At 46.4% G+C, this 18596-nt stretch overlaps 1 protein-coding gene across 1 annotated transcript in view; it reads right to left on the bottom strand.

Annotated features, from left to right (window-relative positions):
* LOC128142893 (electroneutral sodium bicarbonate exchanger 1-like) overlaps nt 1-12390 on the bottom strand; it is a 62366-nt gene extending 49976 nt beyond the window's left edge. The window contains exon 1 of the mRNA XM_052789573.1: nt 12135-12390. Coding sequence (XP_052645533.1) covers nt 12135-12227 — 93 coding nt within the window. The 5' untranslated portion in view covers nt 12228-12390. The remainder of the gene's footprint in view (nt 1-12134) is intronic.
* Nucleotides 12391-18596: the final 6206 nt, after the last annotated feature.

The raw sequence follows: 18596 nt of genomic DNA, 5'->3' as shown, positions 1-18596 counted from the left end.
TGATTGCTTTACTCACCACGTTAGGCTATCAACCAGCATTTGTTGATCACTTATGCGCTTGCAGATTTGAAGTTGTCATTCTTTCCATTTGCCACAGTTCTCTTTTCTGTTTTCGTTTTTGTTTGGGGGTTTTTTTGTTGTTTTTTTTTTTTAAAGCTTCTGGCACAGGACACAGCCCTCGCTATACTTTAAGTAATCCTCTCTGCACCCTTCCCAAAATTCATCATGGCTATTATTCAAGAAAGCAAAGAAGGGTTCAACGAACAACACTGAAACAGAAAGAATTAAGTCCTGTCAGTTTATATTTCATGGATGGCATTTTTTTAAATTCCTAATTAAATACCAAAACCTTTTCTCATTTCAGTTGTTGGCAATAGTTTTGCTGTTGTAAATTTACTGTTCTTGGGCAAGAGAGGAGCCCTGTTGGTGGGAGAATTGTGCGGGTGGTGTAACACATAGAGCTTCCAGCTCGCCTTCCTGTTATTCAGATGCCAGAGTCTGTGATCAGTTGTATACAGCAAGTTGCCTATATTTGTGTTTCACATTTTGGTGGCACTTGCAAGATACCTACTGCTATGTATTAGTCTTGTATTTTGCCACTAGTATGAGATTGCTGCTGAGCTGATTCATCCTTGTGGAGAGTGAAGTCATATATGTAAAAAGTAAATTATTTGGCATGTGCTTGACTTACTACCCTGACTTTTTATGATGTTGTGAGTCAAATTCAGAGTGTTTGTCCTCATCTTCAGTGATCTGGATTGGCTGTAGTTCAAGCTGCAAACGAAGGCTGTGATCAGCAGCCTTCTGGACAGTGGAGCTTTTTCTACAAGCGTACCAGTCTGTATAGAAAATGGAAATAACTTTAGCTTTCAAGATTTTTCTGCATTTTAATGGAAACTTACAATTCTGAACAAATCCTGTGTGCAAAGGTGGCTGGGTTAAAATCAAAGAGTGACTCCTAGGCAAACAAGAACAAGGGGAAGTTTGACAGAAAGTGGTCCAAATTCATGCAAGCATTTGGACGAGTTAGCACAATTTTTTTTTTATAAACTTGAGGAGATCTTCTTGGCCTCGTTAAGGTATCTTTCAAGGTTGTTAGTTCCTGCAACAGAGAGGTTTCCGTAGTCATCCTGAGACCTTTCAAGAATGGGATGTTTGGCTGAGCAATATTAATTGAGGAGTGAGAAGTTTTTGGAGTCTGTTATTAATAGATGAGTACTAATAAGGTGATCCAGGAGAATTTAATATTTTATGAGGTTTGGGGGGGGGGGAAGATATAAAAGAGGTGCAGGAGGGGAAAATATTCCTCAGGTGAATCATTCTGATTTAGATAAATGGTTCTCGTTCCACCTCCCAAAATGTGAGTTAAATATTCAGAACAAGTAATTGTGAAGTAATGGACAAAACCTGACATCCACCTGCTGCATCCTTTCTACCTCTTAATGAACAGTAAATGATGCAGCTGCTTTGCCACACTGGGTGTATTTAGCTACAGAAATGGGGAGATGGCAATAGAGAGCTGTGATGAGGCTGTGGTAGGTTTATGTTTTTAACAAAGGCTGCCAAATATCAATGTGTAATTTATGATCGTTTCAATAAAGACTGCTTTTAGATTGAATACAAAGGGGAAACAGGCGTGTCGTTTTGGGCAGATTTATGCCCAAAGTCCTCTACTCTTAAGAATATAAGTGAAATTTGAGAACAAGTAATTCTTAAACCATATTTTACTCTGTCCACTGTAAGTTAGGAGTAAGTCAGTGCGTATCAGACTGATAAAGGAGAAGTCAGATGCTGTTATCTGATTTTACTGAATGAACCTAGTCTATAGCATCTCTCTTGGTTCTTCTCCTAGAGACAATATAGTGCTCTCTTTTTCTCATCTGCATGGAGATGCTGTTGCATTTTTTTTTTCCTTGATGGCAATTTTGTTGCCCAGTTGACAGCTTAAGAAAATTTCTTCTCTAAGCAAATTACCTGCAGTTTGCCAAGGGCAGGACTGAGGTTTGTGTGGGAAACCATCTTAGTTGTTGTTCATTGCTGATTTTGTTTGGTGTCAGAGGTCTTTGCTGTGCTGGTGGTTTCAATGTCAGGACAGAGTGACAATTAGAGCAGTCAAAAATTTCCTCCTCCTTTTGAGGTTCTTTGCATGTTGATGCAGCTCCCCAAACGTTTTCCAGAGGCAGCCAGCCATACAATTTGCTGGAAAAGCAGTAAGGTAACCTTCCAGGTGCTTTCTACATTGCTTGTCTTCTCCTATCTCTGAAAAGGGATTTGATCGTGGGGAAAAGAAAGTGGACTAGCAGCAGAGAGTACGTGTAATTTTTGTATAGCTTTTTTTCGGTACCGCGGTTCTAGAACAGGACAGGACAGTGTGTCAAAGTCCAGGGCAGATAAAATGTTAGTACACAAACTTCCTAATTTGTCTTTACTTCCTGTACAAATAAGCCGGTACTTTATCATGCATGAACACAGCTAATGTTGATGAATGATAAAACCGTGTAGCATGGAGGCAGCAGTGTTTTGGGATTATCATATTCCCCAGTGGATATCTGCAAGTGCTGCAAAAGAAAGAAACAACATGAAGAAAATGTAGGATGTGACTGATAGGCAGTTATCCCATGTGCTGCCAAGCAGAGACAGTCTGTGACTTCTGTGTCCAGAGGGACTGTTTATTAAGGAGAAAATGTACAAATTTTTTGTGTATCCTTCAAGTGGCTTGGATTACACAGCTTTGCATGCTCACAGCAGCGTAATTCTTCTGGGAATGTCCACCCAAGGAGAACCGATGTGGATGTGCAGAGCTCTGAGGTGTCCTGGGAGTTGTGGAGTGGCAGGACTGCAAGGCAGCAGGAGCATTTCTTTGCTCCGACATGATGCAGAGGCTGCATGCAGAAATATAATAGCAAATTATAGATCTTTGTGAGTCCCAAGCAGTGTGAAAAATCTGCCCCTTGTCCTTTTAGGCAATAGTGGGGTGGAGGAAGAGATCTCCATAGCCATACCTGGTCTATGGATTTTCCATGTGGGCAATGAAAGGATGTGCCTTGGCATTTTTTAAATCAGCATTTTCTCCTTGTGTGTTTTTCCATCCAGCCTGAATTTTCAGTCCTATTAAAGCATCTTTTTAACTTCCCTGGTAATGGAAAAGAGTCTACACTGGCACATACTGCATTGTACCCACCTCAGGAACATTGTGCTTGGTGAAAGACCTGTGATGTAAATGAGCATCAGACTGGCGGATTTACAGGCGAGGGATGTTTTGGAGTTGCACTTACAACTGGACTGCTGTAAAACTTAGAGATGTTTTAAAACTAAAAAAATGTTTTTAAAACCTGAAATCGGTTGTTTGTTTCGAGTGGGCCCATGTTTAGAGATGGAAATATTGAGTACAGTGTAAAACAGTTGGAATTACAGAAGTGAAGGATCTCACCCAACTGGCTTACAAGTGGTGGAGATGTAAGGATAAAAATGAAACAAATTGCTAATTAACCTATTAACACTTTGTTGTACGTGTGACATAGACAAATCACTGATCTACCTGTGCTGATTCCCATTTCTCTATTATTCATGTACAAAACCTCGCACTCTCCAGAATGTGTGAAAGATGGTCAGCCTTTCAAGCCATATCACTGTGTAATCTTTGTATTAATCACAGAGCAATAACTTGAAATAACACTCAGGGTAGGTGAAAACAGCATTGGACTCTAGTCTTTCTGTTGTCATCTTCACCTCTGGAAAGAAACTAAAACTATAAGGTGTGTTGCAGTGAAGCTTACAACTTGCAGTTGAGTGAATAGGTGTATACTTGTTTTCTCATGTTGAGATATGTTTCTTCAGCTATGAAATAAATAACTGATCATTTGAAATGAACACATGCATATGTATTTTATAATCTGAGATATGTAGTTACAGGACAGTAAGTTCCATGCTGGTGGATAGCAGTATAACAATAATATACAGCAGGTTTTTCCAATAGCTCAGCTAACTTTATGACTAGAAAACTTGCTTCCAACAATTACAAACTGAGATTCAGAAGAAAAAAAGCCATCAGTACAGTGTGAAGTATTTTCAATGCTAAACTGTGTGCATGTGTTTTTCCTTTGGAGGCAGGGCTACAAACCATACAGAAACACACAAGCATACTTGAAGAGCTGTTGACATTTACTACTTTCTGGTAATTTCTTCTGGAAAAACAACCACCCACCCCATCAAGCCAAAACACACCCTAAGGGTGTGACAAATACACTTGTATTTGTCAAGTATGTACAATTGGAGAAGGACTGTTAAGTACTCAGCTCAAAGGAGTCCTCTTAGCTACAGATGTTTTGAAAACAGTTAATAAAAGTGGAAGTTCTTGCTCTGGAGAAGAGTACTGTCCAGTTTCAGAAGGCAAATCCTGTTCCGCTTTCTCCCTTCTCACCCAGTAAATTCACTGTATCATGTGAATCTTAGTCCTGTGTTTGTCTACGCTGTGGATAGAGGATGCAGCATCCATGCTGGATGCACCAAATGAGACTGTTTTACCCACCTCGTTAGCCTTTGCACAGGCATTGTCTCACAAATGCCAGATTCTGTATGTGCGGGTACCTGTGGGAATCATATGTATACCTAAGGGTTGACCAGTTGATGTTGCCAACGAGACGGTATTCAAAGCAAGCTGTGATGAAAATAGCCCTCCTAAGATAAGTTGCTTTAAATGAGTATGCGTATATGAAAGAATGAATACTGATAAGCAATGCAGGTAATGAAGAAAGTGTATAGGAAAGGTCTCTGCGTATATAGAATGTCTGGCACAGGATGCACGTTAGGCACCTATACATCAGGTAATTTTAGCAGAGCTTGAACTAAAGCAGACTATTTTTATTTTCTTTGAAACACTGAGCTTTATTTTTGTTAATATATCTGCCAAGGTTTTGATTAATTTTAGAAGTTCTGATCTCTAACTTGCCTAGTTTTTCAAGCTAAAGAGAACAAGCTTAATCTATGAATATTTACCTTCTGCAACCTGGTAATACTTTCTACATCAGCTTTTATGGTATGCAGTTTAATTATGGAAAAGCTGCATAACATCTAAGTGTACTAAGGCGAGGTGTGTGCTACCGTGGGGTATTTTCCAAAGCATGACAGGTAGAGGTGAAAAGCGTATTTTTGCATTCGGAAACTTGCTCCGCCGCTGTGCTTCTTGGCCAACGATGCATGAAAGGCGCTCTCGTGCCGGCCCTGCGCTTGATTTGCATGCAGGGAGAGATGAAAAGTGGCAGCTCCTGATGGGGCAGCAAGCCTGGAGCCCTTCCAAGCACAGGCTGTTTTGCCCAAGCCAGAACCCCTGGGGAAGTGGAGCTAAGGGAAGAGCAGAGCTCGCTCCCGCTCCAGACTTGCACTGGGCAAGAGAGCCCGAGACAGCCAGGGCACAAGCGGTGCCTCGGAGGTGCAAGAGCAGCAGGCAAGGGCCCAGAAGAGCCCTGACAAGGGGCTGTTGCTCAGTGCTACAGAGGACAAGAAGCAACCCCCCGGGAGCATCCCTTGGAGCCCGCCGTGGGAGTCAGAAAGTTTCCTCCCCCTGGATGCGGGGCACGAGGGCCACCTTCGTGGAGCACGAGCAGCGGGCACCTAGCCACAACGGCCCAAAGGAGCCCTGGTGAGGGGCCGTGCTCAGTGCTGCAGAGGAAGGCAAAAAACCCCCGGGGACACTTGCTAGCCCACCGTGGGGGAAAAAAAGCCTTCCTCTCCCCAGCTGCAGGGCACGAGAGGCCATCTTCGTGGTGCACGAGCAGCAGGCAGTAACCTAGCCACAACGGACCGGAGGAGCCCTGACAAGTGGTCCTGCTCAGTGCTGCAGAGGAAGGCAAAAAACCCCCGGGGTCCAGTGCCAATCTGCCCCGGGGGAAAATTCCTTCCTGACCCCAGAGCTGGCGATCGGCTATTCCCTGAGCACGTGAGCAAGACCTGCCTCCTGGTCCCACAGGCTGGTCACGCCTCCCAGTAGATGCCCGAGCCCTCTTCTCCCTCAACCTGGAGCCATCTCAGGGGCTTCCGAGAGTGGCCAAATGCCCGCGGCCTGATCGACCTTGGGGGCAAGAATCCTTCCCGCGCCTTCGGGCCACCAGCGGGTGCTCCAAGGCACTGGGACCCCGGCAACATCTCTGCATCCCACTTCTTACGGCTGCTGCCACTGGTTCCGCAGGGAGTGAGGACGGCGAGCTCTGCAGTGCTCCTCAAGAAGGCATTCCCTTGGTCTTGCCACAGCTATCCATCCAAAAAAGCCTGATGGCCTCGGGCACCTCCAGGGCTTGGTGGTTCTTCTCGTCTCCAGCAGCCTGGTGCAGCCTCCGGTCGTCCTCCCTCAGCCCCCGGCAAGTAATTCCAGCGGCTCCTGGCGGACTTTGTCTGGGCTGTCTCTGTGCCGCCTGCCAGGCAGACTGGCAGTGGGACAGGGGAGGCTGCCCCTTTTATACTGCCCCGGGGCAGTGTGACTGCTGCGTTGCCGGGTGGTGGCACTGCGACACGGGGGTGAGGGGGCCCCCGTGCACAGCCCTGCCCGCCGCCCCTCGGCCCAGCATCCTTCGGAGGAAGGCCTTTGGGGCGCCGGCCCCGGGGGCTGTGTTGCGTTACCGAGTCAAGAAGTTTGGCAGAAAATAACCCCCCTTGCGTTCCAGCTTATCCTTAGATGTCAGAGGGGCTGGGGACGGCTAGGTTTAATTTCTTTCTGAGTGATGTCCAATTTGACGCTCTAAGTGCGGTCGCGTTCAGTGTGCTGAACTATCACGATGACGGATGCACTTAATAGTCTACTGCGCTCTCGGCTTAGCCGCATTCAACGCACGAGAATGACCAGACTTGGGGAGTTTGGTTGCGCTAACGAACTCTCAGGACTAGATGAATGAGCAGCGCAGCTCATTAAAGCAACAGTACAGGTTCTTTTGGATTGCCCGTGATAAATAGACTGTCTGCAAAGCACATGCAGGTGGCCATACAGTCGACTACAAGCGCATTAAATGAGGAAAGAAAAGAGCTCTAAAGAATTCTAAGTTTCCCGGGGAAGCACTCGGTACAGCCGAGTGTTCGAATCTCACGCAAGAGGCATCCCTGGGGGGGGGGGGGAGAGAGGCTCAGCCCATCGAGTGATCCCAGAAGTCAGCGGTGTCCTCCTGACTTGTCTATGATGGTGTCTTCCCTAACATTTCTCCTCTCTTAAGCCCTTTTATATTTTCTGATTTTTTAGGTGGAGCTTGAGTGACTCTAGTCCTACATACCTTTCCTTTGATTGGTATAAAGTTCTCTTGCTTTGCTTTTAAAGATGTACGCTAGAGAAAATTCAGAGCGCATGCTCAGTGGGGGGGTGGTCGCACCTTGGAGGCGGGTACCTTTGGGGATGAAGGTGTGTTTTGGTGTTGTAATGAGCAAAGTTCCCCCAAAGGGCCTGCTGTTGCGTGTCAGTACCCCAGAAGTGGGCACGTGTGATATAAACCAGAAGCGTAGGGCGTTAGCTCGACAGAACCCCTGTTCTTTTACCTCCTTGCTCCAGTGGATTCAATGCAGGGACCAACCGTTCTCCTTCCGATCGTTACGGTTGCCTACCCCTGCGATCACAGACCCTGGCCGCGGCGTCTCAGCTCCGCCCCGCCCTCTGTGTTACTTTTCAGAGTCAGCACACCAAGCTCCCCTGGTGTTGCTGACATCTAAAGTGGCAGGTTATGTCACTTAGGGAACTACCATGGAACCAATTCTTTACATGTGCGCTGCGTTCCTCCCTGGAGGTTCACCTTCCCTGGAGGGGCGGCGGGGGTCATGTGTCATACCGACAAGTCACCTCCAGCAATCATTCCACAGGCTGTCGCTGTGCCCAGGAGGCCCGGGGTCTCTCCCTGCCCTTGGTGGCCACGCCCTGGGCCCAGCTGCTGGGTGACCCTGACACCTGCTCTGCCACTCGGCTCCCAAGGCCAAGCCTGGTGCTGTTCCTCTTCTCTCGGGCCATGGCAGAAACCAAGCGTGAAGCCCTGAGACCACCCCTATTAGCCGTCCCCTCTCTGCGCCAGAGCTAAAGGCTATGCGGCCCCGCAGCCAGGAGGAGCGGGGACTTGATGTGGCTGGACACAGCCCCTTTTCCTGGGGAGAAAGGGGGGGTGATTTTGGCAGCTGCAGCCTGGACGAAAGCCAAAGTGTAACCAGAGCCCTAGGCTGGGATGGTGGGTGCCAACAGCCCGCCACGGAAGTAAGCCAGGCTTTGAGAAACAAGTGTGCGGCAGTGAGCCTGGTGTGGTGGAAGGAAAGGTTGGTCGTATTCAGACCTGGACCATTTGGATCCGTGACCAAAGCCCAGCCAGGCAAACGGCAGCTCTTCCAAACTGTCAAAATAGCCCATTGCTGCTGTCGCCATCACATCCCCTTGTCCCACTGAAACCAAGCTGCGCAGCCTCTCTATTAAACGCACCCGTTGGCTGTGTTTATACGGGATACAAAACGCACTTCAGCCATGGGGTAAAAGCTTCAGAGCTCCTTTGTGACTTGAACCTTTCCGAGAGTTCTTTGCCTACCTCGGTTTGTGGGAAGATGTTCGGATCTTACCTCAAACCCTGGCAAGTCTCCTTTTCCTTTAGGCTTTAGTATTTTGAGTACCGAGAGATTAAGAGAGGTATTCTCCTTGCCATTTTGTACGTTGGTGCTGATGTGCGGAAACTGACTCCACAGTCAGTGAGATTGTAAAGTAGGTATGTTCATTCAGCGCTGGGCAGCACGGGGGGTAGTCCCACCAAAGTCATGCGCACCCGACTCGGCAGTTTGTCTCAAGTTTATACAGTGAAGTGTTACATATTCACAATACACCTATACATGTGCATGACCTGTCCCCGCTTCATATTAAAATTAGCTCCGAGAGGTCATTTCCATAGTCTCCTCTCAACTGCGCTCGCGCAGTGCCTCTTTATGGTGGTCGTCTGGTGGTCGCAGAGATGAAGATAGATGACTCCTCTTCGTCACCGCTAGTAACCTTTTTTCTTGCGCAGGCTCAGTGGTTTCTTGGTATTCACCCAAGCCACAAGACCAGTCTTAGCTGGCTCTTGGGGCCTGCTCCTGCTTCTTATGAGGAACTGTCTCTACCTCATTGGCTGGTCCTTGGGACCAGCTCTTCTTATCAAAGACTGTCTCTGCCTCAGCTAATTTCAACAATGTAAGCGCTAAACATCATCTCTCATCCCCCTTTATTAAATAGTCTACTGAGATTCTTTTGACTCCCCTTGTCTCGTTCCCCCCTTTTCTAGAAAATAGTAAATTCTTTTACTATATCTAATCCTAGTACTTCTAATACATTGTTTCCCTATCTAGCATCCTCTCAAAGTATTTGTTGGTCTCGAGTTTTCGTCGTAACTGATTCTTTTTCCATTCACTGTAAGAGTCTCCTGTACTCTTACAGCACAAAAAGCCACATCGAACCACTATGCAAAGGACCACAGACAAGAGAATGATGATGATTATAGTGACAAACAATTGCTTCAACCATGCCAAATTTGGCAACCAGGAGGTTAATTTTTCTAATATGCCTGTCAAGCCCCAAGAAGTGTCATCTTGGGAAGCTTCATGTAGTATTTTAGTCTTTTCCCATATCTCTTCAAGATCTGTTTCAATTCATTGGTTTTGATTGATATAGGTACAGCAAGTTTGGTTTATAACTACACATAAGCCCCCTTCTTTTGCTAAAAGCATGTCCAATCCCATTCTATTTTGGAGTACTACTTTACTTAGGGATTGTATTTCCAGTTGCAGCCCTCGAATTGCATCAATTGTAGCATTTTCTATAACCTCTAATGTAGCAGATATATTCATGATAGCTTTCTCCAGCTCACTTACCCCTAAAGAGGGGATTAACCATCGGACAAAACGATGGTACCTAGTACCTCGAATAATTAGTGGGTTTGCAGTCCGTTTTACACGGAGCCAAGGTGTTCTCAAAAACCATCGGGGAGGCGAAGCTCCCTCGAATATACTGATCTGGGGTGCAAGGTACCCCCGAACACAGTGTCCCTTCCAGTTCTGGGGTAAACTCTTTCTGGCCCTGCCATCCCCATAGAGCCACCAGTATCCGGGCCCTGTGTTGCATCTTGGACCAAGATGTGTCTCCCTTCTGTCTTGTTCTCGCCCCTTCTTTTCTGGCCCCCTCTTTGGTTTCCGGATATAATAGAAACTGATAGTTAAGTTCAGTGCAAGATGTTCTAATTTTCCTTTATCAAAAGTTCCCAGATTTTCCGCAAGGCTACAATTATCCATGTCTCCCCAAATATTAATATTTAAGCAACGGCCAGTAATTAAGACCTCTTTAGGATCAGGTACCTCCAGATCAAAGCTGGGTCCCCGCTGGGTATTTCCCTTTCCATAAAGGCATAATCCATTCCTGTCTGGCCCGTCTTTAATAAGAGATGTCCAATTTGTGGTTGGGACTCCTAAAAAGGGGAGTTCCATGTTCCCCTGAGGAAGGGGATTACATACCCAACAATCTGATAAATTTAGTACTTTCGAGATACTCTCTGTCATATTTAAATAAGTCTTTCGATCCCAAGCCTGCCCCTTAGGCAAGGTCCAACTCAGGAGCATGACAATCAATGTCTTACAAATTTGAGCTTCAAAGGTCCCTTTTCTTGTGAAGTCCATTGTCCTTTGGGTGCTTTCTTCACCCTAGTGTGATGGATCCAGGCGCTCTGTTCCTTGATCCTAATCGCGGTGAAGGAGGTAAGTAATACTTGAAATGGTCCTTCCCACTGCAGCTCCAGAGTTTTTTCTGTAAGAGACTTTATGTACACATAATCTCCTGGTTGTATATTATGTACAGGCCCCTCCAAACCTCTCCCTCGAGTCCCTACCACATGCTTCCTGATTTTATTAAGTTGCTTACCTAATGCTACCATGTAAGAAGTCATAATTTCATCCCCCGCTTGTACAGACACCCCTCTCTGTATCCCATAGGGTTGTCCATACAGAATTTCAAAGGGGCTCAGTCCTTCTTTCACCCTTGGTCTTGTTCGTATACGCAGAAGGGCTAAAGGGAGAGACTGAGGCCATGTCAAATTTGCTTCTTGTCCTAATTTCACAGTTTGCCGTTTGATTGAGTGGTTCATTTTTTCCACTTGACTACTCGACTGGGGGTGATATGGAGTATGAAGCTGCCAATCTATACCCAAATGGCAGCTAATTTGTTGTACTATTTTTGAGACAAAATGTGGTCCTCTGTCAGAGGATATGGTTGCTGGAACCCCAAAACATGGTATTATCTCTTGTACCAGTATTTTAGTTACCTCCCGAGCTTTAGCCGTTCTTGTTGGGAATGCTTCTGGCCAACCTGAAAAGGTATCAGTTAATACCAATAAATATCGATATCCCCCTTTTCTTGGAAGTTCTGTAAAATCAATTTGCCATTGTTGTCCAGGCCCGTTCCCTTTTCCAATCTGGCCCATTTCCGGCTTTGGGGTATTCTTAGGATTAGTCTGGAGGCAAAGATCACACTGTTGAGTCACCTGTCTCACCGTGGTGTATAAATTTCTAGCCACAATTTCTCTTATCAAATGATTATACAGAGCCTGTGTTCCCCAATGTCTTTTCCTATGTTCCTCCCGTATCAAATGCCATAATAAGCAAGAGGGAACGATTAGCTTTCCTTGTGGGGCATGAGCCCACCCCTCTTCATTATATGACCCTTCTAAATCTGTAATGAGCTTCTGATCTTCCTTGGTGTATTCTGGCTTACCTTCTAGGGAAATCTGCCTACCAGGAATTAAGGCCCCTTCTGTTTTTACCTTTGTTTTGGCCACTTGTTTTGCCTCTCTGTCCGCCAGCTCATTCCCTCTTTCCGAATCTGAGCTCACTTTCTGGTGTGCCTTAATATGCATAATTGCTACTTTCTTAGGGAGCTGGACAGCTTCCAGTAACTTCAGAATTTCTTCTGCGTGTTTGATATTATTCCCCTGAGAACTCAATAGTCCTCTCTCCTTCCAAATTGCTCCATGTGCATGTACAACTCCAAAGGCATATTTTGAGTCTGTATAAATGTTCACAACTTTGCCCTGGGCCAATTCCAGGACGTGGGTTAGAGCAATTATTTCTGCCTTCTGTGCGGAGGTGTTCATAGGCAAATCCCCTGATTCTATTACCTCTTGGCTGGTGGTGGCGGCGTATCCCGCGTGTCGATTACCATTTAGGACATAACTGCTTCCGTCTGTGAACCAAGTTTCCCCGTTTTCCATGGGGCTGTCTTTCAGGTCTGGGCGACTGGTGTATGTTGCTTCGATGGTTTCCAAACAGTCATGATGTACCGGTTCTCCTGTGTTCCCGCTGAGAAAAGAAGCTGGGTTGACAATGTTAGTGACTACAATCTCCACATCATCCTGCTCTACCAATATAGCTTGATATCTCAGGAGTCTTTGCGGAGAGAGCCAACGTCCACCTTTCGCTTCCAGTACTGCTGATACTGTGTGAGACACCAAAACAGTCATTTTCTGGCCCAGAGTAAACTTTCGGGCTTCCTGTATATTCAATATCACAGCCGCAACCGCCCGCAGGCATCCAGGCCAACCTTTTGCAGTTGTGTCTAACTGCTTAGAGAGGTAGGCAACTGCTCGTCGATATGGACCCAGGTTTTGTGCTAATATTCCCAGGGCAATGCCCTGCTTCTCGTGGGAGTAAAGAAGAAACAGCTTACTCACATCTGGGAGTCCTAAGGCCGGGGCCGACATCAAAGCCTTTTTCAGTAGCTCCAAGGCTCGTTCGGTCTCCTTGTTCCATTCAAGGTGTTTCTGCTCAGTGGCTGTCAACACGTACAGTGGTTTAACAAGCAATCCATAATTATAGATCCACAATCGGCACCACCCCGTCATTCCCAGAAAAGTCCGTAACTCTTTTACTGTCTGAGGTCTCCAAGTTTGGCATATTGCCTCTTTACGGGCCTGTCCCAAAGTTCTTTGTCCCGCACTAATTTCATAGCCCAAATAATTCACTTTGCGTTGCATTACCTGTGCCTTTTTCTTGGATACCCGGTACCCCTGGAGTCCCAGGAAATTCAACAGACTCGCCGTCCGTGTCATACAATCTTTCTCTGTTTTGGTGGCAATCAGGATATCATCCACATACTGCAACAGCTTCCCTTCCTCAGACGGGGCTTCCCAGGATTCTGTCTTTCGCAAGCTGATTGCCAAAAATGGTAGGACTATTCTTAAATCCTTGTGGCAACACCGTCCAAGTGAGCTGGGTCTTTCGACCACTCTTGGGGTTTTCCCATTCAAATGCAAATAAGTTTTGGCTGGCTTCATGGAGAGGGAGGCAAAAGAAAGCATCCTTCAAATCTAAAACAGTAAACCAAGTCAGTTCAGGTGTTAATACGGTGAACAGGGTATATGGGTTCGCCACTACCGGGTAAAGATCTTCAGTTATCTTATTCACCACCCGTAAGTCTTGGACCACCCAATATAACCCATCGGGCTTCCGAACAGGTAATGTAGGGGTATTGAGTTCAGACTCACATTCTTTTAATAATCCCAACTGCAAAAATTTTTCTATCACCGGCCGGATTCCTTCTCTGTCTTCCTTCTTTAGGGGATATTGTTTAATTCTTACCGGCTTTCGGCCTTCCTTGATCCTGACTTCAACAGGTGGAGCACTTTTCGCTCTTCCAGGTGCATCGGTAGCCCATACCCCCGGGTACACTTGGTTTAAGACGTCCTCGTTAATGCTTCCTTCTAGGGGGAGACTGGTTAAGGTTAGGCTCAATATTTGAATATATTGCTGATCTTTTACCTCCAGAGTAATTTCTCCCTTTTTGAATACAATTTTTGCTCCCAATTGTTCCAACAAGTCCCTTCCCAAAAGTGCCTTTGGGGAGTTGGGCATATATAAAAATTCATGAATGCCCCACTGTTTTCCTAATTTATATTCTAAAGGTTTACAAAAATATGCCTTTTCACTTTGGCCAGTTGCTCCTTTCACCATGACATAATCATGTCCCAGGGGCATCAAAGCTTGATTCAGAACCGAGTATGTTGCTCCTGTATCTACCAAAAATTCCACCTCTTGTTGTGTTTTCCCTAGCTTAATTATAACCAGTGGATCCGCTAGGGTAGATTCCCCAGGTTCCCGTCAATCTCCCTTCACGTGGGCTACCGTTCTTCCTGTTTGAGCCCTCTGATCCTCCTTGTTCCTTGAGCATTCCTTTTTCCAATGACCGAATTTCTTACACAAAGCGCATTGATCCTTGCCCAGTCGGGGCAAGTCTCGTCTAGGCCCTCTTCCTCTTTCTTCCTGGATAACAGCCATTAATTTCCTTTGCCCTTGCCTATATCCTTCCTCTCTGTTACTACATACTCTCCATGCTTCATCCAACAATATTTCTAAATTCCTACTCTCTGTAGGCTGTAATTTCTGAAGTTTGCGCCTTATATCCCTTGTAGATTGACCCCAAAACAGGGAGACTAGTTGTTGTATTCCTACCTCTGACCCAGGATCCAGCCGTGTGCTGCGGCGCGTTACATCCCTCAGTCGATCCAGGAATTCGGATGGAGACTCGGCAGGACTCTGTTTAACTGCATATAAAGCTGACCAATTTATAGTTTTGGGGATTGCTCTCTCTATTCCTTTTGTAATCCACTCCTGATACCCCTGCAATCTTTCCATATGTGCAGATCTATTAACATCCCACTTTGGGTCTTGGAGAGGGAAATATTCCTTAATGTCCCCTCCTGTAATCTTATAATGATCTTCAGCAAGGTTCCCTGCTGTTTTTAAAATCAGCTGTTTCTCTGTCTCAGTCATATATTCCAATAATAGCTGTATATCCTTCCAATCAGGGTTATGCTGTTTTACAGTAAATTGGAAATGCTTAGTTACACCTATCGGATCTCTCCTATAATCTTTTGCAACCTTTTTCCATTCCCCTAGGTCAGCAGTAGAAAAGGGTACTTTGATTAACATCGTCCCACCGTCCGGCCCCACCGCCTCTCGGAGAGGTACTTGTAAAGCTGTTGAGGTAGTTTTCTTCCTAGTACGGGAAGATACAGGGCTGTTCGGGGGGGTCGGAGTTCTATCCAAGTCTGCATCCTGTTCCTGTGGTCGAGGGGGAGGCTTAAACAAACCAGTTAGATCTTGTTCTGGTGCCTGATGGATTTTATTTGTCTTTGTACATCTTTGTCCAATACTACATGCCGAACAACACCGCCTCAGTTTACCTCTAAGCTCCTTGTTGTTCTCTCGCTCAAGTGCAAGCACCATGGGGTCCTGTGGGGGTACCATTCCGCAGTCCCTTTGCCACTCCGGATGGTTTCGGAGGGTGAAAAACATGTCTGCATACGAAACCTAATCCCATTTTCCTTCTCTCCTTAAAAACAGCATTAGTTGTAATAAAGTATTATAATCTATTGACCCATTAAGTGGCCACTTAGCATCACCTTCTAACTTGTACAACGGCCACCATTGATTGCAGTATTTAATAAGGTTCTTTTTACTTTCCGTACCTCCGGTCCCAACAATATCTTTCCAGTGGGCAATTGCACAACCCAGAGGACTCTTCCTCAATACTCCTCCTTGATTGTTTCCCATTTTAATACTCTTCCTAATGATTCTTAAGTTTGATTTTGGCTTCTCCTTTTAATAAGCTTCCATGCAAATCGTTCCTTACACTTCTTTATAGTCTTCCCCCAGTTTCCCTCCCACACGTCCCAAATTTCTGGAATTAAATTTTCCTTTACACACCAATCTCACTATTTCGGATTCTTAGTGAACTCTTTCCCAATCATAAAAGTGTGGAATTTGGGGAAAACACTCGAGGCAGTCTAGTTTCCATCTGCTAGATGTACAGTACCACCTTCTCCCACAAGATTTACACTTCAACAAAACCCAAGCCGGATGCTAATTACTATATAGTCCAGTTACAAGCCCACATACAAAGCAGGGAATCACCCCTATTAATACGTAAAGACATTTACACATTAACAAACGTACATACACCTATAAATTTCAACATATCATTTCCACACACCCACACAAAATCTTTAACATAAATTTCCAAACATTCACATCATACAATCATCGCTCCAGTTGACAACCTTTCAGCAGCTGCAAAAATAAACCAAACGCAATTGCGAGGGGGTCCTCTTACCCCATAAACCAAGTGCAATTGCGAGGGGGTGCGCCTACCCTTCTCCTGCCTCTTATATACCAGTCATCGACAGGTCCATCCTGGCTCCCGATACCGGGATGCAGCGGTCACCCTGGATTTGCTCGATCTACCCCCAAGATCGCTAGCGGCCGCTCTATCAGTCAGCAAATCCCCCCTTGTTACCATACAGGGTACCCTCCTCCCATACGGGGACTACGCTGCACGCCAGACATCTCTCCGCGATTTACCAGCTGCCCCGGCCCGTACGATTTACAGGCTCCCTCTGAGACACATACCATTTGGTCCGCGGCTTCAGGAGGTTGTCGTCTGCTCCCGCGGTGAGCGGCTGGCAGCAGAGGCTCCTCCGAGGAAAGCGCTCGGGGCGCGCCGAGGGGCGTCCGCTCCGCAGTCGGTCCCGCAGCCGAGCAGAGAGTCTCCTGGCTGGCTCGCCAAACTGACGTGCAGAAACTGACTCCACAGTCAGTGAGATTGTAAAGTAGGTATGTTCATTCGGCGCTGGGCAGCACGGGGGGTAGTCCCACCAAAGTTGTGCGCACCCGACTCGGCAGTTTGTCTCAAGTTTATACAGTGAAGTGTTACATATTCACAATACGCCTATACATGTGCATGACCTGTCCCCACTTCATATTAAAATTAGCTCCGAGAGGTCATTTCCATAGTCTCCTCTCAACTGCGCTCGCGCAGTGCCTCTTTATGGTGGTCGTCTGGTGGTCGCAGAGATGAAGATAGATGACTCCTCTTCGTCACCGCTAGTAACCTTTTTTCTTGCGCAGGCTCAGTGGTTTCTTGGTATTCACCCAAGCCACAAGACCAGTCTTAGCTGGCTCTTGGGGCCTGCTCCTGCTTCTTATGAGGAACTGTCTCTACCTCATTGGCTGGTCCTTGGGACCAGCTCTTCTTATCAAAGACTGTCTCTGCCTCAGCTAATTTCAACAATGTAAGCGCTAAACATCATCTCTCATCCCCCTTTATTATGTCTGCTGAGATTCTTTTGACTCCCCTTGTCTCATAAGTGCTAAACATCATCTCTCATCCCCCTTTATGATGTCTACTGAGATTCTTTTGACTCCCCTTGTCTCATAAGTGCTAAAAATCATCTCTCATCCCCCTTTATTATGTCTACTGAGATTCTTTTGACTCCCCTTGTCTCAGTGCCAAAATTGATCTGTACTTTCAGACTATGTAAATAAGGGCATTTATGCCACAGACATTCCTTTGGTTGTGGTGATGCCAGAGGTGAAAGACAGGGGTTTGGTTCCCTCTGCAGGAACTCTGCAGAGTTGCAGAGAGCATGCATGGTTTCCTCACCATTCCTTACCAGCGCACCAAGGGACATTTGCTGCTACACTGTCAGGGGAGGTTTGGACTTGACGTGAGGAGACATTTCTTTCCCAAGAGGGTGGTCACACCCTGAAACAGGCTTCCTGGAGAGGTGGTGGATGCCCCATGCCTGTCAGTGTTGAAGAGGCATTTGGACAATGCCCTTAATACCATGCTTGGAACTTTTGGTCAGCCCTGAAATGGTGCGGTAGTTGGAGTAGGTGATCGTTGTAGGTTCCTTCCAGCTGAACTATTCTATTCTATTCTGCTCTGTTCTGTTCTATTCCATTCTACTCTACTCTGTTCCCTGTGCTCACCATGAGTCAAATACCGATGAGAGTGTTATTTGCCTGAAACGCCAGGGGCCTTTCAGCTCCAAGAAAACTTTGAAGGACATATGACACAAAGGTTACAAGTCGAAACAGGCTATTACTTTTATTTTTCTGAGTCTGCTTCAGAGCCGATGCTCACAAGCATTAACACAGTGTGCCCGTGTAGCCAGGAGCAGGCTGATGCATTCTTCAGTTGAGCTTGAGAAGACATTCTTTGCAGCCTGGCAAAGGCAAGTCACAGAGCTACAGAAAGTAGCAGCAGGAATACAGGCCAAGCAGTCCCTGTATCCTGAAGAGTGAGAACGTGAAGAATGAGGATCAAGACCGACCACACACCAAAGAAGAAGAAGAAGAAAAAGAAGGAGGAGGAAGAGGTGTGTGGTACTGTGGGGTATTTTCCAAAGCATGACAGGTAGAGGTGAAAAGCGTATTTTTGCATTCGGAAACTTGCTCCACCGCTGTGCTTCTTGGCCAACGATGCATGAAAGGCGCTCTCGTGCCGGCCCTGCGCTTGATTTGCATGCAGGGAGAGGTGAAAAGTGGCAGCTCCTGATGGGGCAGCAAGCCTGGAGCCCTTCCAAGCACAGGCTGTTTTGCCCAAGCCAGAACCCCTGGGGAAGTGGAGCTAAGGGAAGAGCAGAGCTCGCTCCCGCTCCAGACTTGCACTGGGCAAGAGAGCCCGAGACAGCCAGGGCACAAGCGGTGCCTCGGAGGTGCAAGAGCAGCAGGTAAGGGCCCAGAAGAGCCCTGACAAGGGGCTGTGCTCAGTGCTACAGAGGACAAGAAGCAACCCCCCG

Source organism: Harpia harpyja, chromosome 6, assembly GCF_026419915.1.
Source record: "Harpia harpyja isolate bHarHar1 chromosome 6, bHarHar1 primary haplotype, whole genome shotgun sequence".
NCBI lineage: Eukaryota > Metazoa > Chordata > Aves > Accipitriformes > Accipitridae > Harpia > Harpia harpyja.
The sequence above is the reverse complement of the archived record's forward strand: the minus strand, read 5'-3'. Positions and strand labels throughout refer to the sequence as shown.